Source organism: Lampris incognitus, chromosome 12 (assembly GCF_029633865.1).
Source record: "Lampris incognitus isolate fLamInc1 chromosome 12, fLamInc1.hap2, whole genome shotgun sequence".
Classification (NCBI taxonomy): domain Eukaryota; kingdom Metazoa; phylum Chordata; class Actinopteri; order Lampriformes; family Lampridae; genus Lampris; species Lampris incognitus.
In genome coordinates this window covers 5407457-5423669 of record NC_079222.1, presented here as the reverse complement: position 1 = coordinate 5423669, position 16213 = coordinate 5407457, and the positions used below count along the sequence as shown (strand labels likewise).

The 16213-nt window shown below is 45.0% G+C and overlaps 1 protein-coding gene across 1 annotated transcript in view; it reads right to left on the bottom strand.

Moving 5' to 3' along the window:
• The window catches only part of dcc (DCC netrin 1 receptor), a gene marked incomplete at its 5' end in the record, with an annotated part of 148172 nt that overhangs the window by 20944 nt on the left and 111015 nt on the right, over positions 1-16213 (bottom strand). Inside the window, 4 exon segments of the mRNA XM_056290895.1 lie at positions 6994-7059; positions 7563-7595; positions 10551-10745; positions 12620-12727. Coding sequence (XP_056146870.1) covers positions 6994-7059; positions 7563-7595; positions 10551-10745; positions 12620-12727 — 402 coding nt within the window.

Below are 16213 nucleotides of genomic sequence, written 5' to 3'. Positions count from 1 at the left end.
ACTACAAATTATGTGCAAAGTCAGGAAGTGGAGCTTCAATCTGCAACATGAAGCCAGTACAGACTGTGCTCTTTCAAATGAGATACACGGACAATTCAATTACAATTGATCATTTTCCATTGGAATTCAATTCAGACATTCTTATATTGTGATGCATAATTTTGTTGTCTAAAGAGATGACAATGAGAATCTATTGTGTAAAAGTTCTCACAAAATTGGGTGTGAAATATTTGAGGGGGTATTATTTGAAAATTATTCTTGCTTTGATATTATACTTTACATTACCAAACAGTTCAATGTGATGAACCTCATCTGAATTCTTAAGCGTTGTATTTTTGCACATGTAAGCAGATATCGTGATATACTCTATCAACACTGTGTGCAATTCCCCTATGATTATGGTGAAAGTACTCCACATTGCCCATCACTAATAGATAAATTAACTACCAATAGATAGAAGATTGAATAAGACACAAATGTGAAAATTTCGCTGTTGGATTTTGTGTTTCACAATTTTATTTTTCTGAATTTGAGTTAGTTTTGTAAACATTTGTAAATGAAATTATCTACTTAAGCGCATAATGTCATACACTTTTAATGAAAATTTGTAAAAAAATCTTAAATTTGCCACAGTTCTGAATGATGAAAAATGTAAAAAGAAATATGAGATTCCTTGAATTTTGGTTATATATATATGTGTGTTTATGGGGGGGGGGTCTTCTGTATTTGTATGTCTGTGAGTGTATGCTCTGAGTGAGTGGTTGTGTTTTGCATGGGTTTTTGTGTGTGTCTTTGTAAGTTTTGCATGTGCATATGTGTTTTATGTGTGTGCGTGTGTGTGTGTGCACGTGTGTATAGTTTGAGTGTTTGAGCTTTCTACGGGCATGCTTGTTTTATGTGAGCGTGTGCATTTTGTATGGGAGTGTATGTATGTGCGTGTTTGTGTGTATTTTTCCCGTTTATGTTTTATCCATTTGTATGAGTGTGTATGTGTGTGTGTGTGTGTGTGTGTGTGTGAGATAGAGAGAGATTGTGTGTGTGTGTTTTGTGAGTGACAGGCGTTAAGGAGGGATGTGATTTGATGACACGCTCTGTCTTCAAATAATTGACCTTGGAATAGGGGATAGAAAGAGCGACAGTGGTAAAAGGAGAGAGAAAGAGACCGAGGAAAAGAGACAGAAAAAGAAAAAAAGAAAAACTCACAGAAAGGAATAAATAAGAAAGTAACACAGGAAGGGAATGTCTTTCTGCATGCTCAACAATCCAGGTAAGAAAATCAATGACAGGTTGAACCACTCCATCTGGACACAGCGTTTAATTAAGAAAGACACGTTTCATCATCATCTAAGTGACCTCTTCAGTCTCACCTGACTGCAGGTGTCCCCACCCTTATAAACAATACAGTGACTGCAGGTATCCCACCCTTATAAACAATACAGTGGTATAACGACCCAAACCAACGACCAGTTTCAAATGCAAATAGGCGTGACCATTAACTAGAGTTTTAATGGCCATGTGTACTATTAAATAGGCCCTGGTTAAGTGTGGTTATCCTAACTGGGCGTTTGTCAAAGCCAGGAAGACGCCCAAACAGTGCACCAGCCGACTGAAGAGAGGAAAAGGACAACAGCTGTCTTAAGCATAACCAGTGGTTATTCTGTATGTGGCGGGAGTGTCGGAAAAGTTGAGACGCGTATTTTCCAAACACTGCGCCTCAGTTGCTTCCAAACCCCATAAGCTGCTGCACCTTAGGCCCATTGGACGCAGCAGACCAAGCTCCCCCAGCCGATCCAACGCCAACTCTCCCAGCCAGACACCTTGCCCTCAATTCCGGACTTATACATCTCCAGACTCAGGAACCAGGCAGGCAATATCTCTGCAGACCCATCACACCCTGGTCACAACCTGTTCCAACTCCTCCCCTCTGGCAGGCGCTACAGAGTACTGTACCCCAAAACAACCAGATATAAAAACTTTTTCTTTCTGTGGGCTGTCATTCAAATGAACACTTGACACTGTCAATAAAGCCAACCATGTAGTATACACTGTACTGCACATGTAGTATATACTGTACTGTACATTGTACGTATATTGGTACGCTCTGTCATGTCCATGTACCTCAGGCCTGTATGTAAGTAACCTGCTAACATCTGTTTCAGCATCTCTGATATATTCTCTGCACCACTGCACCTTATCACCTCTTATTTCCCCTGTACAAGTCAATCCTTGTGTATATATGTGAAGATTGTTGTGTTCTTATTCTATGTTAAGTACACTGAGAGAGCCATGGAACCAGAAATTCCATGTTTGTGCAAACCTACATGGCCAACAAACATGATCCTGATTCTGATCTGTCGCCCTCTTACAATGCTGTGACTGCAAACATTCCCAAATCCTCTGTGAATAGTGCACACGTCCACTGAAACTCTAGTTAATGGTCAGGCCTAGCTGCATATGAAACCGACCGCTGGTTTGGGTCGTTATGCCGCTGGATACCTGAAGTCAGCTGAGACTGAAGAGGTCACTTAGATGATGATGAAATGTGTCTCTCAATAAATGTTGTGTCCAGGTGAACTGATTCAACCTTCTGTGACAGGAAGAGAATGTGGTCAAGGAGACAGGAAGGAAAAAAGAATGAATGGACGGATGAATCAAGTGTCACACCCATTTCTTTTTCTTTCATTTTTATTTTTACCCTTTTGCACTGTTATTATGTGATTTTATTCTCTTTTAACCTGCGTTCAGTGTGAAATGTATTCTGTAATTTGTTTGATTTGACTAGAAATTAAGAAAAGTCTAAAATGAAACAGGGATGGTCAGTCTAACTATCTGAGAGAAGGAATGACAGACAGATAGAAAGACAGACAGACAGACTGTCATAGACAGAAGAAAGAAATACAGACTGGGCTCTGTCCATTCTGTCATTGAAACAGAATCTCATTTCCTCCTCCACTGTGACAGATATTTCAGTAGATAAGGCATGCACACATTGTTCCCCTCCTTCCTCATTTAACCAGAGGGAAAATATAATATCACGTGTAATAACATGTGTAATATGAGTTGCAACATGTATCAACTGTTGTCATACTCAAGGAGAAATGAAAGGACAGTGAAGAGTACTGTAAACATCTGGTCTTTTCATCTCCTGCTTTGACGATGGAAAGAAGTACTGTGCCCTGCCCACCGTACAGCTAATGGAAGGAATGAAAATGTAAATGTGGCACTACCATGATGTGACTTCTCCAACTCCTTCTCATTCCCAACTCGTCAAACACGGCAGCCGGGTCAGTGGCTTTACGCTTCAAACCATGATGCTCGACAGACCCCTTTAGTGCAGGGCTGTCCAATAGAAACCGATGGTGTGGTGTTCCAGTCGACTCACCAGAATAAAATGTTGGCATTATACATTTCTGCAAACCCCGGACACGTTTAAATCTCGACGTTTCTGAATACAAAAAATGTTTCACATCAACATTTCAGCTTAGAGCCAAATGTTGGTGCAACCTGCGTCCATGTCACATGACCATCAAGTTCCTGTCTGTGACAACAAAAGAAATGGCTGACATTCCTCTCATTCTTTTTTTTTTGGGGGGACCCCCCCCCCTTTTCTCCCCAATTGTATCCGGCCAATTACCCCACTCTTCCAAGCCATGCCGATCGCTGCTCCACCCCCTCTGCTGATCCAGGGAGGGCTGCAGACTACCACATGCCTCCTCCATACATGTGGAGTCACCAGCCGCTTCTTTTCACCTGACAGTGGGGAGTTTCACCAGGGGGACGTAGCTCGTGGGAGGATCAGGCCATTCCCCCCAGGTCCCCCTCCCTCCAGAACAGGCGCCCCGACCAACCAGAGGAGATGCTAGTGCAGTGATCAGAACACATACCCACATCCGTCTTCCCACCCACACATACGGTCAATTGTATCTGTAGGGACGCCTGACCAAGCCGGATGTAACACAGGGATTCGAACCGGCGATCCTCGTGTTGGTAGGCAACGGAATAGACCGCCATGCTACCCGGACACCCTTGAAAATTAAATATTTTAAGATAGTTTTGGTATTCAAATGCATTTTGATAACATTTCTAGTGAGAAATGTCATCCAGGCCAGTAGGTAACATGAGTTCCTGCGCTGGTCGCTGACCTCTGGTAAACCTCTGGAAGTGTCTGCTCTGTGAGTCAATGTTAACGTGACAGACTGAGAGAAAAAAGAACGAGGCAGACAGCGAGGAGTCTTTTAATTCAAACAACGTATTATACAAATCATTCTGTCGATTTTTTTAAAACTTCTGAAATTATCTTATTGGAGATAATGTTGCTTCTGCAGCTGCCTGTTTTTGTTACTTAAACGCACGTATTATTAATTTATTATTTGCTTATTTTTTCTTATTTACATATCATTATTTACTTATTCATTTTTCATTAGTAGTAACGACTCAGTTTTTGAGAGACTGTTAATTTATTAAAATCACTTTTCATTTTTACACATGGGAAATGTGAAAGACACAATGAAGTTTTAATGACATTTAAAACCTGTAACTTTAGAACAGCGGTCGGGAACCTATGGCTCGCGAGCCATATATGGCTCTTCCGGTGACGGCATATGGCTCCCAGACAATTTTGAGTTGAAAATTTATTTTTTTTTCAAAAAAATCAGTTTGGAACTGATTTTAAAATACTTGTGATATTTCTTAATAATACTGTGTCATTTTAAAGTAAACAGAAATTAGTTTTGAAGATAAATTTCACGGGTCACCCGTGGGTCGGGTCCGTAACCAATGGCTCGCGAGCATGTCTGGGTCATTGTAAAGGTGAAGAAATCAATTTTATCAGATAGCCAACTAGTTTATCCGCTTCAACCCTTGTAACGGAAAAGATGGCGAAAAGAAAAAAAGACGATGATTACCGTGCATTCCAGGCTGCGTGGACAGAGGAATTTGCATTTGTGGAGAGAGCAGGATCTGCGGTATGTCTAATATGCAATGATAAAATTGCATCGATGAAACGGTCAAATATAAAGCGGCACTTCGATACGCACCATGCTTCATTTGCATCGAAATATCCAGCGGGGGACAGCAGGAAAAGGGCACGCGAGGAGCTACAGCGGAGAGTGCAGACGAGTCAGCAGCAACTACGTGTGTGGACCAAGCAAGGTGACGGGAATTCCGCTAGCTTTGCGGGGGCTTTGGCAATAGTAAGGAATGGAAAGTCATTCACAGATGGCGAGTATGCCAAAACATTCATGCTTGATGTGGCCAATGAACTGTTTGATGACTTCCCAAATAAAGACAAGATAATCAAACGAATAAAAGACATGCCCCTGTCAGCAAGAACTGTGCACGATCGTAGCATCATGATGGCAAATCAAGTCGAGTAAACACAAATTAAGGACATAAACGCCGGGACATACTTTTCTCTCGCGTTAGATGAGTCAACAGACGTTAGCCATCTATCTCAGTGCAGTATCATTGCCAGGTATGCTGCAGGTGACACACTGCGTGAGGAAAGCTTGGCTGTTTTGCCAATGAAAGGGACAACAAGAGGAGAGGATTTATTCATGTCTTTCATGGAGTTTGCTAAAGAAAAAAAACTACCGATGGATAAACTTATTTCTGTCTGTACTGATGGTGCACCCTGTATGTTGGGGAAGAACAAAGGATTTGTAGCGCTTCTCCGTGAACATGAAAAGAGAGCCATCCTAAGTTTTCATTGCATCCTGCACCAGGAGGCGCTTTGCGCTCAGACGTGTGGCCAGGAGCTTGGCGAGGTGATGTCTCTGGTCATTCGAGTGGTCAACTTTATTGTTGCCCGAGCTTTAAATGATCGCCAGTTTAAAGCTCTGTTAGAAGAAGTTGGGAATCATTATCCCGGTCTGCTTTTACACAGCAACGTGCGTTGGTTGTCAAGGGGGAAGGTGCTCAGCCGTTTTGCAGCTTGCCTGAGTGAAATCCGGACTTTTCTTGAAATGAAAGGCGTCAAGCATCCTGAGCTAGACAACACTGACTGGCTCCTGCAGTTTCACTATCTCGTGGACATAACTGGCCATCTGAACCAGCTCAATGTGAAAATGCAAGGTATTGGAAATACAATCTCATCCCTTCAACAAGCAGTGTTTGCATTTGAAAGCAAGCTGGAAGTCTTTCTCAGGGACATTGAAACAGGTCGTCTTCTGCACTTTGAAAGACTGCAACAATTTAGAGATGCATGCTTAGCAAGTGACTCCACTCAACATCTGGATCTCCAGCAGCTAGCTGGCTTTACGTTCAATCTCCTGCAGTCATTCAAAGCACGTTTTGGAGAATTTCGTGCGCGCACTGGTCTTTTCAAGTTCATCACTCATCCACATGAGTGTGCAGTGGACAAAATCGACCTGACATGCATCCCCGGGGTCTCTATCGGAGACTTTGAGCTGGAAGTTGCTGACCTGAAGGCATCAGACATGTGGATGAGTAAGTTCAAGTCACTTAATGGAGAGTTGGAAAGTCTTGCGCGACAGCGAGCAGAGCTGGCGAGGGAACACAAGTGGACAGAAATTAAAAATCTTCAACCTGAAGACCAGCTGATTCTTAAAACTTGGAACGAGCTTCCTGTGACATACCACACAATGCAGCATGTGAGTATTGCCGTATTGACCATGTTTGGCTCTACATATGCATGTGAACAGTCTTTCTCGCATATGAGGAACATTAAGACCAACCTACGCTCACGTTTAACTGATGGAAGCCTCAACGCCTGCATGAAGCTCAACCTCACCACGTATGAACCAGACTACAAGGCCATCAGCAAAACCATGCAGCACCAGAAGTCGCATTAAAAGTAAGACATATTTAATTTATTATACGTTAAAAATACTATATGGCTCTCAATGAAATATATTTAGAAATATTTGGCTTTTATGGCTCTCCCAGTCAAAAAGGTTCCCGACCCCTGCTTTAGAAGATGAGATGAGCGATGAAAGAGAAGAAAGACAAAAGACAAAAGTGGGAGGGGCTTACCGTTGATGTTACTTCTATCAATCAAGTTGTTGTCTGGCGGCCAGAAGGACTGGTCACCACCCCGTCCTGGATATGGGGGGGGGGAGGGAGGGAGGGAGGGAGAGAGGGAGAGAGAGAGAGAGAGAGAGAGAGAGAGAGAGAGAGAGAGAGAGAGAGAGAGAGAGAGAGAGAGAGAGAGAGAGAGAGAGAGAGAGAGAGAGAGAGAGAGAAAGAGATTTGATTTTCAAAAGCAGTATTTGGAATGTATTTAGTTTACATTCCAGTACAACAGCTGAAATTCAAACTTGTGTGTGTTATTGTAATGCAGCTCATAAAATGAAAAACAGTTTCAGAAAATGTCTCATTGAGTGGTTTAACCAATGTATTATAACAACACAGGTTTTCACATCGTCCACACTGTAAAACCATGAAACTATGTTTCTGTTGTCCTGCATTAGATGAACAAACATTGGGGGGGGGGTGGTGGAGATGAATAGATTGGAGAAAAAGAAAGACAGACAGATACATAGACAGATAGATGACAGACAGAGAGAGAGAGAGACAGATGGGTAAAATTGGATAATGCTTACCTTGATCATTTGCCATTTTGTCTGGGTGTTCAACTGAAAGAGAGAGAGAGAATTTGAAATGGGCCCTTATCAAACTACTGCGAAGAATGCACAGAGACATAGTAGTACATACAAAACCCAAAAGAAACACACGGGTAATTTATCATACTGTATCCATACACTCACACACGGAAAATAAATAAAAATTAACCTATATGATTGCAGAAAAAAAAATCATAAAAATAAGAGAGTGAAAAGTGGAAAAAGTGAGAATCAGTGGAGGGAGGTTGAACGAGATGGGGAAACCAAGAACAGTGAGAATGAGTTAGAGGAGAGTGAGAGAGAAGTAGAAATGGTGGAAAATGGGAAGAGAGATGAAAGAGAGATCTGAGTGAGAAAGGGAGAGGGAGAGAGAGATTCCCAGAAAGTTGAATCAGTTCATCTGGACACAACGTTTATTGACAGAAACATTTCATCACTCATCTAAAACCATTTTTACACCAACATTAGCGTGGAAAAGGGAGTATTTTTTAAATGTGTGTAGACCTGCTAGAAATAGCCAACTGGCTCCTTTCATCAAGTGCCAGCAGACCCGGGTCTGACTGCCAGCAGACTAGTTTGCCTTTCTCTTTTTTTCTTCTGCAGCGTCATCTTTGACGTCATGACGTTCATGATCAGAATCAGAATCAGCATACTTTATTCATCCCCGAGGGGAAATTGAGTTCTATTACAGACACTCACGCTCTAATAACTAAAAACTAACAAGATACAAGATAAGAACATAAAAACAGAAACAAACAGAAATAAAAGATAAATAAGAAGTAGAAATAAGAACAAAATATATCAACAAGCACCCTATCTATACTGCACTACCGCAGCACACAACAAGCAGCACAAAACAAGCAGCACAAAACAACACAAACAAAACCCGACAGGGCCAGTCCAATGACCATTAATTCAGTGTCTGACAGTCTGAGTCTGAGGGAGGAGTTGTAAAGTTTGTCGGCCACAGGCAGGAATGACCTCCTGTGGCGCTCTGTGGTGCTTTTCGCAGAATGAGTCTGTTACTAAAAGTACTCCTTTGCCCAACCAGCATGTCATGGAGTGGGGTGGGAGACATTGTCCATGATGGCACGTAATTTCAACAGCGTCCTCCTCTCAGAAAATGCCGCCAGAGAATCCAGTTCCACCCCCACAAGGTCACCAGACTTGTAGATCAGTTTATTGAGCCTGTTTGCATCCGCTACCCTCAACCTGCTGCGCCAACACACAACAGCAAACAGGAGAGCACTGGCCACCAGACTCACACACATCCTGAGTATTGTCTGGCAGATGTTGAAAGACCTCAGCCTCCTCAAAAAGTAGAGATGCTCTGTCCCTTCTTGTAGAGGGCATCAGTGTTCTTAGCCCAGTCCACTTTATTGTCTATATACACCCCCAGGTACTTATAGTATTCCACAGTGTCCACACTGACCCCCTGGATGGAGACAGGGGTCACTGGTGTCATGTCCCTCCTCAGGTCAACAACCAGCTCCTTTGTCTTAGTCACGTAGAGCTGCAGATGGTTCTGCTCACACCATGCGACAACATTTCTCACCACAGCCCTGTACTCAGTCCCCTCGCCATTACTGATGCATCCGACTATAGCAGTCATCAGAGAACTTCTGAAGACGGCAGGACTCTGTGTGGTAGTTGAAGTCTGTGGTGTAGAGGGTGAAAAAGAAGGGAGACAGGACTGTCCCCTACGGAGCCTCAGTGTTGCTGACCACTCTGTCTGACACACAGTGTTGCAAGCGCACATACTGTGGTCCACCAGTAGGGTAGTCAACAGTCCAGGACACAAGGGGGGCATCTACCTGCGTTGCTGTCAGCTTCTCACCCAGTGGAGCTGGCCAGATGGTGTTGAAGGCACTGGAAAAGTCAAAGAACATGACTCTCACAGAGCTTGCTGGCTTATCCAGGTGGACATAGGCATGGTTAAGCAGGAAAATGATGGCAGCCTCAACTCCCAGCCGGGGTTGGTAGGTTAACTGGAGGGGGTCTAAATGTGGCTTGATGATGTCACGAACGCGTGGGAAAAGAGGGAAGTAAACAGTAGAAAGCAGCATGGAAGCCAGAGAGACGGTGGTCAAGGTTACTTTTTATATCTTGTACTTCAGTCTCTCTTTCAAACTCAACACAGACTGAATGATGTTCGAGGGCTGCTTGAACGGAGACAGATGGAATTTGTGGCTGAGATGGCACAAAAGATGGCAAAAGATGGCATTTTATGACGCGTGGAAAATGGCGCTACGTCATCGTGTCCATCCGGGTGTCATGTTTACATCAATGCCAACCGGTGGTGGAGCTGATAAATACCCGTGACTACTGCAGAGTCATCTGACCCGGGAGTGAATGCCGATTGTACCCTTTTACACTGGCCACCAAAGGCAGATGTTAGCGGGTTTTTTGGCCAGTGTGAAGGGGGCTTAAGTGACCTCTTCAGTCTCAACTGACTGCAGGTGTCCCAACCCTTATAAACAATACAGTGACATAATGACCCAAACCAACGACCAGTTTCATATGCAAATATGGCTGTGACCATTAACTAGAGTTACAACGGCCATGTGTACTATTCACAGAGGATTTGGGAATTGTTGCAATCACAGCATTGTAAGACGGTGACAGATTTGCCCCCCTCCCGCGTATGAAACCAATCGTTGGTTTGGGTCGTTATATCACTGTATTGCTTATAAGGGTGGGGGTACCTGCAGTCAGTTCAGACTGAAGAGGTCACTTAGATGAAGATGAAACGCATCTGTCAATAAATGCTGTGTCCAGATGAACTGATTCAACTTCCTGTGATTTTCTTACCTGGATGCATAAAGACAGGGAGAGAGAGAGAGATACAATAACAAACAATCTACACACATATACACACACAGACACACAATCAGACACATATACAGCCAGTAATATGCACTAACAAAATTCCAATCACACACACACACACACACATGCTCCTTTCACCTTTGGCAGTTCTGTAGGGGACCGGCTCAGAGAGCGGTCCAAGACCTTTTGAGTTCTTAGCCTGGATCCTAAAGTAGTACACCGTGTCCAGGTTCAAATCCAGAACCTGATGAGTCAGTCTGTCGCCACTGACAATCTCCATCGTCCAATCATCTATCGGTGCATTTTTGTCCAGCGTGTAGTACAAAATATATCCTGTTAAATACATTTTAAATAGAAATAATATTTGAATAACAAACGAGGAAATAAAAGATTAAGATGTGAGCTGTAAGTTGCTGGCATGTTTTAGTGGTAGTGCAGTACAAAAACCAGCTTGAGATAGAAAAAAAGATGTAAAACATTCATAATAAATGTAAAATGTAAATTCTACATTTAAATTGGACATAACAGAATCCAAAGGAGTTGAATCAAGTGCAACTGGACTTGGTATATATCCGTGAAGACGTTTCGCCTCTCATCCAAGAGGCTTCCTCAGTTCGTGCCTTTCTGACTAGACCAAGCTAGCTGACTGGCTGGTGATGAGACTCAGAATTTATCCTCTAGGAGTCGTTGTCAGAGCTATAGATGTCCATGGCTCTTTGGGTCCCGATGTTTACCAACGCCCGTCGCAAACAGAGCCATAGATATGAGTGGCTCTTTTGTGTACCGATGTTTGGCCGTGCCCGTCGTTATCGGCGCTATTGATTTGCATTTGTTTAGCAGCGACGGTCGTTGGGGGTGTTAGTTTCGACTTCATTGTTCAGTGGTCATGAGAGTCGTTGGAGCCGTTAGTGACCGACTGTTGTTCTTGGAGGCTAGGCTTTTTGAGTCTCCTGGGTAGAGATGAAATTTATCCTCTAGGAGTCGTTGTCAGAGCTATAGATGTCCATGGCTCTTTGGGTCCCGATGTTTACCAACGCCCGTCGCAAACAGAGCCATAGATATGAGTGGCTCTTTTGTGTACCGATGTTTGGCCGTGCCCGTCGTTATCGGCGCTATTGATTTGCATTTGTTTAGCAGCGACGGTCGTTGGGGGTGTTAGTTTCGACTTCATTGTTCAGTGGTCATGAGAGTCGTTGGAGCCGTTAGTGACCGACTGTTGTTCTTGGAGGCTAGGCTTTTTGAGTCTCCTGGGTAGAGATGAAAGGACGGCATTGTAAGTGGGAGATAGGTGGTGTCGCAGACCTCCTCCTCTGTTGAGGGATGGTTTTTCCAGTTTCGCATAGATGGCTTCCTTCACCCCTCTTTCAAACCAGCTATCTTCTCTGTCCAAAATGTGTACATTGCTGTCCTCGAAGGAGTGTGTCTTCTCCTTTAGGTGTAGATAGACTGCTGAGTCTTGTCCTGAGGAGTTTGGCCTTCTGTGTTGGGCCATCCGTTTGTGTAGTGGTTGTTTGGTTTCTCCTATGTATAGGTCAGTGCAATCCTCATTGCATTGTACAGCACACACCAGATTGCTTTTTTGGGTGTGTGGTACACGGTCTTTGGGATGAACCAGTCTTTGTCGGAGTGTGTTGCTGGGTTTGAAGTATACCGGGATGCGGTGTTTGTTGAAAATTCTCCTGAGTTTCTCGGAGACCCCAAAAACATACGGGATGACTGTGCTATTCCTTCTGTTCCTTTTCTCCTCATTTCTCACCTGGTTGGTCTTTTTGGAACATGTTGCAGGTTTCACAAAGGTCCAACTGGGGTAGCCGCAGGTTTTTAAAGCTCCCCTCAGGTGTTTGTGTTCTTCTCGTTGGGCCTGAGTGCTGCTGGGCACATTGTCAGCTTTGTGTTGCAAAGTTCTGATGACGCAGCTCTGACAACGACTCCTAGAGGATAAATACTGAGTCTCATCACCAGCCAGTCAGACTAGCTTCGTTTAGTCAGAAAGGCACAAACTGAGGAAGCATCTTGGATGAGAGGAGAAACGTCTTCATGGATATATACCAAGTCCAGTTGCACTTGATTCAACTCCGTTGGATAACCACGACCTGGATGAATGATAACATTCACAGACAGACATAACAGAATGAGCAATATAAATTACTTCCAGGCAGGTGTGTCATTGAGGTGAAATGTATAAATTGTATGTTGTACGTGTGTACCAGTGATTCGCCCATTTGCTTCCATGGGCGGCTGCCAGCTGATCAGGATGGCACGAGGTCTCCCCTCTCGAGCAATCACAGTTAAGTCTTTAGGGGCGGAGCTTGGAGCTGTAATGGGAAATGACATGGTAATTTTCTCAAAAGAGCAGAATTTCTATTTATCTATCTTGATTGATAGATAGATATGTATCCCTTGGAATGGTTTTACCTGTTAACATTTAAGATGTAGTGTCATTTATTCAACAGAGGATTTAGGTTACCTATTACCATAAAGTATTGTAGCGAGTTCGGGGGGCAGCCGGAATGTGAACCTGGGTCACCTGCACCACGGGCGACAGCGCTAACCAGTGAACTAAAGGGTCCAATCCCATAGCTAAGGGCTAGCGAGTGTAGTCATTCGGGAAGCACATCACTGCACTCCAGCATATCAGCTCCCTCACGCCTTTGGGTGCACGTGCTCTCGATGGCCTCACAGTCTCACCATCACATTTCTAAGGTAGCCAATTCAGGGGGCAGCCGGGAACCGCCACAGCCAAGACGCGAACCTGGGTCGCCTGCTCACGGGCGACTACGTTAACCAGTCAATTAAAGGGTCCGACCCGTTAGCCAAGGGCAAGCGAGTCTAGTCATTCGTGATCGTTACACTACCCCCCCCCCCTTCGGAAAACGTGTCCTGCACCTCAGCATACCAGCTCCCTCTGGGTGCACGCGCTCCTGATGGCCCCACGGTCTCGACATCACACTTCTAAGGCAGTGAACTCAGTGGGCAACAGGGAACCACCACAGCTGGGATGTGCTGTGGGTGGTGAGCTGCCTATGGGCTTGGGCAGGTCGGTCTGCCTGACTGGCCTGAGTTCTTGGCAGCTTGTGTCACTGTCCACAGTGTCCCCGTCCTTATCCTTGTCCAATGTGGTTTGGGCGGGACTACTATGCTGCTGTGTTGCTCAGGGTGTTGTCTGAAAGCCTCTAGCCCTGCTGGTCTCGTGTCCAACTGATTATGCCGGTAGGATGTCCCTTCTACATCCACCAGGTATGATCTGGGGCCCACCTGTTGAAGGCACATTCCTTTCCTCGACCTGCCAGTCCCATCTCCAGGTAGAGGCTTCATTCTGATACATATGTTGGCCGACAGACAGCTCGGGCAGATCTCTGGCTGCCTTGTCTTACCAGGATTTGCCTATTTGGTGTTTAAGCCACAGCTTTTCAGGGATTCTTGTGGTAATATTTGGCTCCAAAAGTGTGCCAGAGATTGGGAAAGGAGTCTTCAGTCTCTGAGCCATCAGTCTTTGTGCTGGACTGGTATGCACGTCCTCTGTGGATGTATTTCTCCATAGCTATCCATGGGTCGTTACCTGCACTGGCTGCTTTCTTGCAGTATTTTAACCATCTTCACAGCCGATTCCACTTTCCCATCAGAATTTGGGTGTCTGGGTGACGACATGACATGTTCGAAGACCCATTCCTTTGCAAACTTCCTAAATGTTTCACAGTCAAACTGGGAGCCACAGTAATCACCCGATCGGGCTGACCATGGTGTGCAAATTGGGCTTTGCACCTCAGTATTGTGGTCTCTGCTGAGAGAGCTGGGACCAGCTCTATTTCCCAGGAATATGCGTAATGGTCTACTATGATCAGAAAGTCTTTGCCTGCTCGTATGAACAGATGCATGCTAAGGATCTGCCATGGCCATATGGGGAGTGAATGTGACATCATTGTTTCTCTTTGTTGTTCATGTGAGTATTTATTGCATGTTGAGCACTGGCTCACGTAGTCCTTGATCTCACCTTGTATGTTGGGCCAGTAGTGTGTCTCTGACCTGTCTATAGCATGCTTCACCTCCTACATGACTGGAGTGGATGTGTTTCAGCATTTCTGCATGCAATGATTTTGGAACTATAACTCATTCACTTTTGAAGAGCACTCCATCTTCTGCACTGATCTCGTCCCGGATTGACCAGTGTTCTCTGATTGCTAGGGGAGGTTCCTCTCAGTGACCCCCCCCTCCCCCATAGCACTACCACTTACCCACAAAAGCTACGGACAGACACACAGAGATATACCCCCAGAGAGGAAGGGGGAACAGGATGAGAGGGCTGGGAGGTATCCCACAATCTCACTATGATAAGGCCTATGGCAAGGACAGACATCATCTAGTCCTGGAGGAGGTGCGGGTAGGTATCGAGGAGGAAAGGACCAGCAGTACGGTGGGCATGCAGCAGCAGTGAGCATGGAAAAAGTGGGAGGGTGTGCTGGAGAGGAAAAAGAAGAAGAAAGCCACTTTATTCTGTCATTGTATTCTTACAATGAACTATATTCTTACAATGAATTTGTTCTCTGCATTCAACCCATCCTATTGTATAGGAGCAGGGGGCAGCTGCAGTACTCGGGGACCAACTTCAGTTCTTTCCGTTGCCTTGGTCAGGGGCACAGGCAGGAGTATAAACCCTAAACTGCATGTCTTTTTTGATGGTGGGAGGAGCACCCAGAGGAAACCCATGCAGACATGGGGAGAACATGCAAACTCCATATAGAAAGGACCTGGGATAGCCTGGAGTTCGAACCCAGGATCTTCTTGCTGTGAGGCAACAGTGCTAAACACTGGGCCACCGTGCTGCCATAGATACCAGATATCCCGGGCAGATATCTGGCAGGCAGAACCGCAGTGGATCAAGTTCATGGTACAAGCCATGTATGATGTTCTACTTAGCCCAGTAAATCTCCATCTTTGTGGCAAGGTTGATTTTCCATCATGTTCTCTGTGACGTGGAAAAGGTTCACTTGAGCACATCCTCAGCAGCTGCCCATCAGCCCTTGGGGAGGACCAATACTGCTGGCGATATAACCAGGTGCTGAAGACAGTCACATCTCCAAAGCCATGGCCAAGAACATGCAACATGTGGACAGAGGAAAATTGCCTTTCTCAGGGCTGGTGAGCAGCCTCGGTCACAGCCCAGATCAGCAGCCAGTCTCCTCACCTCTGCATCAGACTGGGAGCTGCGAGTCAACTTGGGGGGGGGGCAGCTCAGGTTCCCAGACCACATTATGACAACTACGTTGAGGCCAAGCATAGTGCTATCATCAGTCTCTTCCAAGCAGGTGCTCCTGATAGAGTTGACAGTTCCCTGGGAAGATCAGATGGAAGAGGCAAATGAGTGGAAGTGGTCCAAGTACCAGGAGCTGGTGGATCAGTGTTGCAGAGACTGGAAGGCGTGTTGTGAGCCCATTCAAGTGGGATGCTGAGGCTTCGCTGGCTGCTCACTGTAAAAGGTCTTCAATTTACTTGGTATCACTGGAACTGCAAAGAGGAAAGCCATCATGGCTAACATGGAGGCTGCAGAGGGCCTACAGATGGCTTTGGATCAGAAGGAGTGGTCTGTGGGTCAATGCTGCTGGGACACAAGCCAGGGCTTGATCAACCCTGGCTGGGTCAACTGAGAGAGGGTGTATGATGTTGAAAGACCCGAAACACCCGAGGACCTCAGGTAACATCACTGATGACGTGTCCTAGTGCATCCTAGGATGTATCTTCGAATCGGCTATACAAATAGAATAAAAGTGACTTGATTTCAAATATTACACAATTTGTGAAGTGGC